The 12,684-nt window shown below is 40.2% G+C and overlaps 1 protein-coding gene across 1 annotated transcript in view; it reads right to left on the reverse strand.

The window, feature by feature from the left end:
* The window catches only part of nucb2a (nucleobindin 2a), an 82,231-nt gene that overhangs the window by 22,334 nt on the left and 47,213 nt on the right, over positions 1-12,684 (reverse strand). The window contains exons 4-7 of the mRNA XM_039738598.1: positions 4,226-4,358; positions 1,317-1,420; positions 976-1,161; positions 746-836 (exon numbers count right to left, since the gene is read on the reverse strand). Coding sequence (XP_039594532.1) covers positions 746-836; positions 976-1,161; positions 1,317-1,420; positions 4,226-4,358 — 514 coding nt within the window. The remainder of the gene's footprint in view (positions 1-745; positions 837-975; positions 1,162-1,316; positions 1,421-4,225; positions 4,359-12,684) is intronic.

Here is a 12,684-nt window from a genome sequence, read left to right on the forward strand (position 1 = left end):
TCGTGCTATAGCCTTACGACCCGCTGTGTGTGTGTGTGTGTGTGTGTGTGTGTTTCTCTCTCGCGTACGCACCTGTGTGTGTGTCTCTGTCTCTCTCTGTCTCTGCACAGGGAATGAAGAGACAGAACACGTGCCGTGTGGCCCCACGCATGCGCACTTCACCAGAAGACACACACACACACACACACACACACACACACACACACACAGACACCTGGACGCACACAGGGGTTTTATTAAAGAGGATAACATGAAATGTGTTCTAAATAGTTACCAGTTTAACAGCCATTTTCCAGGTTTACTCAGCTTAGCCAGTTGTCCTTCCAAACCTTTTTTCTCCCTATGGTCCTGGGCATCCTATAGGGTGATACCCACTTTTCTCATGTCACCCAACACCACCTCCAGCCATCTGAGGCTCTCTGGGCCTCATCCCCTCCACTTTTGGTGCGGTGCATCTCCACCAAATCATTCCCTTTGTCCCTTTCTCTCCACAATAACCAAACCACCTTACTCATTCCATGTATATTTTCAGAGTTGTCATACTGGAGGAGCAGAACCTCCGTCATATTGTAGTGAGTTTTTGTTCTCTACTTAAATATTGACTCTATAATGGTAGAGCCCTCCAAATACAGTTAATTATCAGCAAATCCTCTCAGTTCTTGTGCTCATTTCTCTCCACATTACCACAGTAGCCTTATAAATAAAAGTTGTGTACATTCTAATAACCTAAAACTGGAAAGTTTACCGTGTAATTTAAAGAATGTCTTTGGATCAAAGTCTACTGGATCCAGCCCATCAGCCTCTTCCCAGACTTCTTTGAGCTGATCTTGGCTTCCCTGTAGAAATGCAGTAATTACAATACTGTGATACAGCATTAGCCAAAAAGGTAATTTATCCCAAAAAGATATTACAAACAACATTGTACTCATGTCACCGACTCCCCGTACAACACTACAAGAGCCTGTCACTCCTTACTGGATGGTTCACTTTTGGGTGGTCAGCGTGTTTTTTCTTCATTTCTTCATAATGCTCCTCTTCTTTCTGTCTCTTTTCCTCATCCAAAGTCTTTAAGTATTCTCGCCTTTCGTGCTCCTTCATCATCTCGTACCTTTTAAACTCCTCATGACGCTCCTTATCAAAGTTTTCAAGGTCTTTAGTTGCCTACACAAAAAAGAATTCATTACTCAATAATATGAAAAGAACTTTTATATAACCGAAAAGCTAAAGGAACCACTATAGAAAAAGCATATCATCAATCTAAACCTCCTAATTGTAACAATTTACAATTAATTAATAGAAATAAGCCAGTTACTTACTGTCTTAATCAACTTATCCAAATCATCTGTTTCGAAAGTATGTGGGTTCATGTGATTTAAATATTCAAACTGTTTCAGAAGAGCCTGATGGTCCATAGCTACATCTGAAAGGTAAGAAGATAAATTCAAAAACCATCTTCGACAGTCAGTGCTAAAGGGCATGAAAATCAACACAATACACAGTAGGGTACAAGACAGCTGATCTGTACATTTTTAACATACAATTTATGTTTGTTTGTTCTTTATGTACAGCTTTGGTTATCAAGTAACAGGCCCAAAGTCAGTTAATTAAGGTTTTAAGGACCGAAAAATAAAATGGTGTAGTGAAAAGTCAAGCTAAAGTCAAAAAGGCAGGTGTTCAAAATGAATCTTTCATCAAACCCAAAATGCTACTCAAAAGTCAAAAATCACATCAAGAAGTTAGTTACAGAAAGGATCTATAGGTTTGGTAAATTAAATCCACAACCTTGGACAACATGTTGTCCATGACACTGATCTTTATATGGTTACGTTAATGATGTCATTACATGCAACCTCCATGACCACACCTTTTAGTAATGGGTCGTCACATGATAGCAACTGTTCATCAAAATGGTGGCACCAATTACAAATAAAATGCTTTTGCAGACTTTACAAAACGTGCAAATAATTCCAGAAGATTTTCTGGCATTCAAAACCTCAGAGAAGGTGGAAAGCAAGTCTGACAAAAATGTACTTAGCTCAGGAAAAAAAATATTAATAAAGGTTTACAAATCATAAATGAAATTTGGTACACAGGTACTTCATAGTGTAAGTCAAGTTTATCACATTGGACAACATTAGCCCATAGCGCTAAGAAGATGGCAGTGGTGAGTTGGGGCTGAAATGATTTCTAAGAAATGAAATACTGACAATCAAGTAACAAACAACAACACAGGCTGTGGTGTAAGTTGCACTTAACTTACCTTTTAAGCAAGAACTCAGACTAATTCCCACCTGTTACATTTAATGTTTTAATTAAGCAGGGCTCTCCCTCACTACTTTGTCATAGCCCTTTGCTATAACAGGTGGTGGCATATGGTCTATAAAATTATTTATTGTGATCTGGGGTAGCCGTCATAATCTGTTACCATTAACAAGCCATCAAAATGTACTGAGAGTGGACTGAGCAGGGCATGACTTCTAAAATGGACCCGGAGACAAACCAAAAGGCCTCTCTACACTCCTAGCCCGTTTGTTTTGTTCAGAATCAGGAGGTGGTTAGTTACTTTGCTTCAATCTCCAGTTAGTTAGTTTGCATTTCACACAGAAAATTTTCAAGGGACACAGAAGTAACAATAAATACCCCAAGTGTGTGTTTGAGTCAGGCACTTCTGTCACTGGGCAGAAAGGATGGATTTCTGTGAAAAATCACCGTGAAGAGTCAGCAAGAGCTACAGTTGTGCACCACCACATTTGCAATGAAAACTACCAAATATAGCTGCGAGCAGAATGGTGGTTATCTGATAACTAGATGATAACATGAAAATGATGCATCATTTCTAAAAGGGGCCTTTTCTTCTGGGTGACTGCACAGAGGAAGACAAGCAGCTCTGGAGAGGTCATGCAGTGATGAGTGTTCCCTATCATTCACATCCCGAACATGTCAGGTGCATATGAGTTCACTGCATACCGTTGCATATTCACCCTCCAGTGTCCTACTATATGGCTGTCACCTCTGTTTAATTTATCTTTCAGTTGATCACATGCCCACTGCCATTACGCTTGGAAATGTGTGTTAAAAATGTGCACTTTGGAGTTTCTGATTAACATTTACCACACGGTATCAAAGGTAATGCGTCTCAAGTGCAATCACTTTCAGAGGATATGCCACACCTTTTTTCATAGTCATTCTGGTGTGTGTTCAGACCAAAGTGTGGGTGTGTGTTTATTTATTTGTTCATTTAAAGAGCTTGTGTAAAAAGCCAAATTTGCCCCTGGGGACAAATAAAACTATCAGTCTATCCATCCATCTATCTGTCTGTCTATCGGTCTGTCTCTCTAACATGATCTGCTAGCCACTTCACATGCTTGTGACTGCACAGCTCAGTCAAATCTCATAACAAATTGAGATCACCGGTCATATTTAGTCAAAACACAATTCATTTTTACTAGAGGCTTCTTAAATAATATCTGGACAAAGCTATAAAAGCAGCCGTGTCTGCAGAGATACAGCTGACTTGATGTCTGTTGGTATGTCTGTATGGTAATGCTGAGGCACCGGACCTCCCATTGTGCTCCACAGCACTGCTGAACCTGAACGAGCCTTTCATGCCATTTTCTCTTCAATATGCCATATAAGTTAGTCTCTAGTGGTTGCTTCGGCATCCTCATTTTCCATCTCTTACGATGATAAATAATGGTTGGGTTGCCCACTGTCACCCGGATAAGCTGTAGACAAACCATTGACCGTCACTAAGGTAGTTATAAACCCATCATCTCCCAACAAACAGCACAACGTAACAAATGGAGGTGGCACAAGTCAGTCAGTTACTGGGTGACGACACCTGAAACTAACTGGCTTGGGCACAACATCCATGTCTGTCTTGGACGTTAAGATGATTACCTAATTCATCCAATTATTTTAAGGGGCTTAGTTTTCTACTACAAAGAAAACTCTGTGAGCTGCAAAAAAGCAACGATCCTTCATTTAGCACTGGCACACAAACCCGGACTTCCTAGTGTTTTCAAACAAACCCGGACAATCGAGGACATTATAGACATTTTAGAGCAGGAAATTCAGATATTCAATGTGAAATTCAGTTGCTTTGCCTTTTCTGACCTTTCTGTCTGTGAGCAGATGCCTAGGATATTTGGAGCTAATGCTAGAATTTAACCTTCTCCAAGACATCTAACGTACAAAAAAAAAACAAAAAAAAAAAACAACTTACCATTTCCATTTTGCATTTCATGTTTAGCTTTAATCAGGGTCCGTAATCTGCTTACTTCCTGCCTTTTTAATTCATCCAATTTCGTTCTTATGTGATGACTTACAAAATCAAGCTCTTTGGCTAATTTTCCTTGCTGTTAGCAACAAAAATGAAAAGAAAAGAAAATAATCAGTAATACACAAAAAAGAAATGGAATCTGCTGCTGCCTTTCTAATTCACAGTATTATTCTTGTGCTGGGATTCTCAATCTTGGGTCTTCAAACTCAGTCAATTTCCTAATTAGAACTGGAATTGGCTTTCCTAATTAAAAACCAAATGGTGGTGCTACTGCGGCATACTTATTTAGTTTTTTAGTCTTAAAACTGCTGTATTCACACTTTTAATTGTCCTTTTTCTTCATTAACTTCCAATGAGACACAAATAAGAAGAAAAGCAGTAAGTAATTTGCTCCAATTTACAATAAAAGCCCACTTTAATAAAATATTTGTAAAGTAATGAGAAAGAAGAAAGAGTGGACCTGCTCCAATCGACAAAACATTTGGAAAGTTTATTCAAAAAGTTCAATTTGTTATATTAGAAAGATTTGACAAGGAAGAATGAGGGCAAACAAAAAGAACTGGCTGTAAGAGCCATTTTCCTAGTTCTATAAAATTTATGAATATTTATTAAATGACAATGCATAATTTATGGGAGGTTCCTATAACCCCCGTCAACAGTATTGTATTGGTATATTCCTGCCATTTCTAACAACTTTGACTAAAACAATAATCTTCAGTTAGTGACAGCCTTGCCTTGAGTAAGGTATGGAAGGCATAAGGTTTTAAACTGTGCCTGGGCACATATCTATGTGCCAATCGGCTTACGGGCCTTTTGAGTGTGTGAAGTACTGTAAATATGTAAGAAAACAGCACTTAATTCACGTGCTTTGCCGTATGCTTAAAGCATACAGAAGAGGAAGCTAAGAATCTTTAAGTATATAAGAATTTAAGAATCTTTAAGTAGAGAAGAAGAAGTAAAGAACTTTTAAGTACGGAAATAACTAAAGTTTCTCAAGAAAAGCTAAGTTTAAGACAAGATACACGTTTTCCTTTTTTTTTTGCCTTTTATTCTACGTGTGTAACTATTTTTTCTTTAATTCCTGTGTGGATTATTTGCTTTTTACTTTCACTAAAAATATTAAAAACAAACTTTTGGACTTTGGGATTTCTTTCGGCATGCGTTTACCCGTGCTTGACCATACCTTATTTCGGCAGCTACACTGGCATCTAAATAAGAAATTGGTGGGAATTAAAATCTACACCCTCCAGAAATCCTCCAGTACTAGAAATCTCTAATACAATGGTGGCAATGGTTGGGTTATTACAGCAAACTCCACACACGACGTCACAAAGTTCATTTCAGCACCTTCAGAATCGATTCAGACTCTCCCACCTTTTACACATTTTGTTATGTTGCAACCTTTTGATAAAATAATGTAAATTCATTTTTTGCTCACATTCCCCTAAAGGTCATGAGAAAAGACAATATCCCCCAGTAATTAATAAAGTATATCAAATAAAAAAAAGCAAACAAAAAAAAACACAAAAAACAAGAAAAACTCGATAACTCAGAATCCATCCATCCACCCATTATCCAACCCACTATATCCTAACTACAGGGTCACTGGGGTCTGCTGGAGCCAATCCCAGCCAACACAGGGCACAAGGCAGGAAACAAACCCTGGGCAGGGTGCCATCCCACCGCAGGGCACACACACACACACCGAGCACACACACTAGGGACAATTTCGGATCACCAATACACCTAACCTGCGTGTCTTTGAACTGTGGGAGGAAACCCACGCAGACACGGGGAGAACATGCAAACCCCACGCAGGGAGGACCTGGGAAGCGAACCCAGACGGGTCTCCTAACTGCAAGGCAGCAGCACTACCCACTGCGCCACCCTAAACATATACATTTAGTTTGAATTGTCTTCTTTAGTTTTAACACAGGCAGGGTGGTGGCTCACAGTGACCGTTCAGGCCGTACAGCGCCAGGGGCTCAAGTCTGCATGGTATTTGCATGCTTTCTCCTCCGCACTGTATAGGTGGATTAATTTGTATGATTGATGCACAAACCTGTTTTATGATTTAAATACTGCAAATTTGCCATTGATTACAGAATCACTAAGATGGGTTTGCCGTACAGTAATTCCAACCATGCACTCTCCACCTGCCCCGGTTACAGAGAGTCAGACATAACTCCAGCATCAATGGACAAAAGGCGGAATCCATCCTGGATAGGAAATCAATTCATAATGAGACTCAATCACTCGCCCATATGGGCCAATAGACTGTATACATGCTGTATGTTTGTATGTATACAGAATGAGCGAGAGAAAGAGAAAGTGAGAAAGAGACTATGAGGTGCCAAATATATTCAATACCGGTAACGGCACACTGCTATAACGATAACGTACAGTGAACACACTTGACTTGAGCATTCCTAGTTCTCATCCTTTTTCTCTGTACGTTTTATCATTCGTTTGCTCAGAGGTTGATGTGCTTACTGCTTCCTGAGCAGCTCTTCTTCTCTCCACCCTAGCAGCCCACTTCTCTTCTTTTGTCTGCATCTTTTCTTGTTAAAGCTGATAAAGTCAGTGTTTGTGTTGCAATTACTTAGTACGTTTTCCTTCATTTTTCACTTAAGATGGCACTTAAGTCTTCAATCTGCCTCAAGAATAATTCAAGATATGAAGTGGTAGGGGAAGCGAAGGCGAAGGTGGTAGGGAATGAGAACACTGCCCGTATGCATGCGCTGCATGGCCGCCCTGCTGGCCGCTGCCAATAGTTGATTCTACAATAAAATAAAATAAAAAGAGGAATAACTTTGGAGGTCAATCATCACCCTGAAAGCGAACAGTAGAGGTCATGTAGCATATGTGTGCCAAATGTCAGGTCAATAGTTCAAACGGTTTGTGAGTGACAAGTGATTTAAAATGCTGGACAGACAAACGGACAGCCACGGTAGCATATTATATTTAAAGACATAAAGTCAGAATCAGAAAATAGAAATTCATCTCTAAAAAATAGTTAGTATCTGAATATATGGAGTGAAAAGACTAAACTGTTACTTAGAATAATGAACATTATTATTAAAATAATGTATTTATGTGGCACTGTGGCGCAGTGGGTGGCGCAGCTGCCTCGCAGTTAGGAGACCCATCTGAGTTCGCTTCCTGGGTCCTTCCTGCGTGGAGTTTGCATGTTCTCCCCGTGTCTGCGTGGATTTTCTCCCACAGTCCAAAGACATGCAGGTTAGGTGCACTGGTGATTCTAAATTGTCCCTAGTGTGAGCTTGGTGTGTGTGTGTGCGTGTGTGTGTGTGCCTTGCGGTGGGCTGGCGCTCTGCCTAGGGTTTGTTTCCTGCTTTGTGCCCTGTGCTGGCTGGGATTGGCTCCAGCACACCCCTGGATGATGGACGGATGGATAATGTATTGAGCATTATGCACATACCCACTGTCTTTGTTGACCAGGTTTACTTTTGTGTGGGCATATTATTGGACACACCTTCCAATACCTACCTCCTCTATATGGGAGCCCTGACTTTAAAGTGTACAATCAAACAATAAAAACCAGCCAGACCAATATTAAACACAAACGTTTAGTTGTAATCGTGTTATTTAGTTTTAACAGAGGTGGGGTGGTGGCTCAGCCTTACAGCGCCAGGGGCTCAGGTTTGATTCTCAGAATGATTAAGGTCTGTGTGGTATTTGCATGTCCTCCCCACTGTATAAGTGGATTCATTTGGATGACAGGTGCACAAACCTGTTTTATGATTTTAATACTGGAAATGTGCCATTAATCACTGAATCACTAAGATGCGTTCACCATTGAGTAATTCCCTCCACGCACTCTCCACCTGCCCACACCATTTACGGTTACAGAGAGCCGGAGATTAATCCGGCATCAATAGAGAAAAGGGGGAATGTGTCCTGGATAGGGAAGCTGAGAAGGGAAGGTGAGATTTTGAAATAAACTAATGAAACTATTTCTAACTAAGGATGCACTGATCAGGTTTATTAAGGCCAACACTGATCACTGATTTCATGCTAATTGATTGTCCGGTTCATATTTTTCTTTTATCCCTTTAAGAAACTTTTTACACTATGCTCCTGCATAATTAGACATATATACCAGTATATACTACAGGTGTTAATTTTTCATTTGTTTGTTGAAGTGAAATCCTGTAGGCTTATTGTTCAGTGACCAAAAATGCTAAAATAAATAATTTTTTTTTTTTAAATACATACCAATAAAATATACAAAAATATCTATCCATAATAAAAAGCTGTAATATTGTTTTTTTCTCTCTGTAATGTACCTATCTGAAATAAGGGTTATTAAAATTGTTACCATTTCTCTAACAACAAAATGATATACTGTACGTACATACATACAATCACTTTACACAATACAATTGATATTGGCAATTAAACACTACATGTAAATTTTTAATCATTTTTAATCATTAATTACACTACAGCTTTTTTCCTATTAAAGTATACATTTACTTTTTTCTTTTCCTCCTTCAGTGTATTGGGTAGACATTCATAATTATAGAGGTGTAATTATAAATATGGATTACTGTTTTAAAAATTACAGTAGTTTCAAACCAAAATTTATACTGTATGACACACGGCAACAGTAATGAACACAGTACAAATCTTTAAAATAAAGCCGCAGATGTATCAAATGTTCATAAGTTATCAAGCATTTTAGTTTTGTGTCTTCTTAACAAGTTTATAAGAAACACACTTTTTTCTGTTAAGCTATCAAGCCTATTATTTACCAAGCAGCAATTTCAAAATCATTTTTATCTTTTCTTTTTACATTCAAAAATATAAGCTGCTGTAAATATAAGAGGGGGCTGGGCGGTCTCGTGGCCTGGAACCCCTGCATATTTTATTTTTTCTCTCCAGCCGTCTGGAGTTTTTTTTGTTGTTGTTTTTTCTGTCTTCCCTTGCCATCGGATCTTACTCTTATTCTATGTTAATTAGTATTGTCTTATTTTAATTCTTATTTTGTCTTTTATTTCTCTTTTCTTCATCATGTAAAGCACTTTGAGCTACATTATTTGTATGAAAATGTGCTATAGAAATAAATGTTGTTGTTGTTGTTGTTGTAACCCTAACCCTAACCCTAACCCTATTAGGTACACCTGTCCAACGGCTTGTTCATCATCCAATCACATGGCAGCAACTCAATACATTTCGGCCTGTAGACATTGTCAAAACAACCTGCTGAAGTTTAAACTGGGCATCACAATTGGGGAGAAAGGTGACTGAAGTGACTTTGAACGTGGCATGGTTGTTGGTGCCAGACGGGCTAATCCGAGAATGTTAGAAACTGTTGATTTCCACACACCTAACCATCTCTTAAGGTTTACAGAGAAAAGTCCAAAAAAGGAAAAACATCCAGTGAGCAGCAGTTCATGTTGATGCCAGAGGTCAGAGGAGAATAGCCAAACTGGTTTGAGCTGATAGAAAGGCAACAGGAACTGAAATAAGCACTCGTTACAACCGAGGGGTGCAGAAGAGCATCTCTGAATGCACAACTCGTCAAACCTTGAAGCAGGTGGGCTACAACACCAGGTGACACTGCTGTCAGCTAACAACAGGCCACTGAGGGCTCAGGAAAATTGGACAATAGACGATTGGAAACACATTGTCTGGTCTGATGAGTCTCAATTTCTGCTGCGATATTCAGATGGTCGGGTCAACAATATGAAAGCAGGGATCCATCCTGCCTTGTATCAACAGTTCGGGCTGGTTTTGGTGGTGGTGTGATGGTGTCTGTGATATTTTCTTGGCACACTTTTGGCCACTTAGTACTAATTGAACATCATTTAAATGCCATCGCCTACCAGAGTATTGTTGCTGACCATGTCCATCTTTTAATGACCACAAGGTACCCATCGTCTGATGGTTTCTTCCAACAGGGTAACTCACCAAATCAAAAAGCTCAAATTATCTCAAACTGGTTTCTTGAGCTTGACAATGAGTTCACTGGACTCAAATGGCCTCCACAGTCAGCAGATCTCAATCAAATAGAGCATCAAATAGATGTGGTGGAGTGAGAGAGTCACATCATGGATGTGCAGGTAACTGCGTGATACTATCATGTCAATATGAACCAAAATCCATGAGGAAGGCTTCCAGCACCTTGTTGAATCTACGCCATGAAGACGTATGGCAGTTCTGAAGGCAAAAGGGGGTCCAACTCACTACTAGCAAGGTGTACATAATAAAATGGCTGGTGAGTGTACATGCGCCAAGTAACACAATGTCAGGCATGTGACCACTGGTAACCACTGGAAGGGCAAACACAATGGTGGCAACACAGGCACAAAGAACTCAAACTGACACCTGATACAACTTGACAAAGTTTACTGCCATAAAATTAAAAATTAGGAATAACCACAATAAACATCACCTAACAAAAAGGATGTAGAAAAAGTATATGGCACGTTTATTTGTAGCACACATCCACTTGAGCTAAGCAGTTAGGAAAAGCTTTTTAAATGGTTGCTGCTCAAAATGTTTAAATGTATGCAGAGCCACTAAGAACTTATGAAATTTTTTTTATAACTTCACAAGAGCTTTTTTAAGTGCTAATGGGGGAATAAAAAATGAATCATACTTGTCTAAAAAAAAAAAAAACTTTGGACTGTGCATTATTTATAGAAAAATTCCATCTAGGTGAGCAATGCTGGTTAAAATAAGTAAGTCATTTTTCAGGAATTATCTACAAAAATTCATAAATGGCTTCAAGGCTGCAGTTTAGGCAAACATTCAAGTTAAAACAAATCTACTCAGGTTAAGGAAAAATAAGAAACCAGTTCAAAGCATTACATGTAAAACTATCCCAAACTACCCAAGTGTGATTCGAGGAAATTGAAAACTTGGCCTGTAAATAAACCAGTAAAAGTAGCAAAGTGGGGCAACTTAAAAACAGGGGCCAACGAAGATTTGACAAGAACACACAATTTGTAGGCCTGCGCCAGGTTGGCTGCTCTCCGATGTTCCCTTTCATTTCTTTAAGTCACACTGGGGAGCATGCACTGGTACGGTGCATTGCCACACCCAGCATACAACAAAACAGCTTGGTATCCCAGTTGGCAACCTCCAGAGGCAGGCATGTGGTCCAGTCCACATCCCCCTGAAAATGACAGCTGCAGCCCAGTGTTATGTGGGGGTCTCCCGGGCCCGGTCCAGCCACTGAGGTCCTCAACAATGAGGTTCTGACTCCACTCTGGACAGCACTCACAGTAAGAGTGTACAGGCCAGTCATGTTATCCTGCAACTTTGGGGTAATCCTGCAAAATCTCAGGATGTCCTACACGGCAGCTCAATCAACTGAGTCGAATGCTTTACAAAAATCGAGGAAAGCTGCAAAGCAACTCTGCCGATATTCGCGTTTGCTCTCCATGAGAACCCTCAGTGCCAGGATGCAGTCAATAGTAGACTTCTTAGGCATAAAACCAGACTGCTCCAGTCGCTGGGAGGTGAGCAAGTGATCACAGATCCTATTGAGGATGACCTGGCACAGAGAGCAGTGTTATTTCCCTGTAGTTGCTGCAATCCAGACGATCCCCCTTTCCTTTCCAGGTACAGACAAGTCCCGATTTCCAGTCAGTTGAGATGACGCCCATCTCTCAAATGGAAGCAAAGATTGTTTGCAATGCCAGGAGGACAGCCTTACCACCAGCCTGGAGAAGTTCACCCCAGATACCACAGATCCCTACAACCTTCCCTACACTCCACTGGTTCACCACCTGTGCAATCTCAGTGAGACTGGGGCGGTTCACAGCTAATCGGAGGATCAGCGTTAAGAACCGCGGACCCAAAGATGTCCAACGTCCTAGCCTGGAGGATCAGCTTTAAACAGCGGGCCACAATTGTAGCATCATCCGTAAGGACCGTTCCACCACCCTCCCTGATTGCGACTCTCTGAGGGACAGACAGACAGACAGACAGACAGATAGACAGATAGACAGATACTTTATTAATCCCAAGGGGAAATTCACATAATCCAGCAGCAGTATACTGATAAAAAGAAACAATATTAAATTAAATAGTAATAAAAATGAAAAGAATTAAAATAAAATTAATGTTCGCATTTACTCCCCCGGGTGGAATTGAAGAGTCGCATAGTGTGGGGGAGGAACGATCTCCTCAGTCTGTCAGTGGAGCAGGACGGTGACAAAAGTCTGTCACTGAAGCTACTCCTCTGTCTGGAGATGACACTGTTAAGTGGATGCAGTGGATTCTTCATGATTGACAGGAGTTTGCTTAGTGCCCGTCGCTCTGCCACAGATGTTAAACTGTCCAACTTTAATCCTACAATGGATACGGATGTGCGTAGTGTTTCGACTCCTCTGTCAGCAGGAGATGGGTCACTAGACCATAGATGGTGT

This window comes from Polypterus senegalus, chromosome 1, assembly GCF_016835505.1.
Source record: "Polypterus senegalus isolate Bchr_013 chromosome 1, ASM1683550v1, whole genome shotgun sequence".
Lineage (NCBI taxonomy): Eukaryota > Metazoa > Chordata > Cladistia > Polypteriformes > Polypteridae > Polypterus > Polypterus senegalus.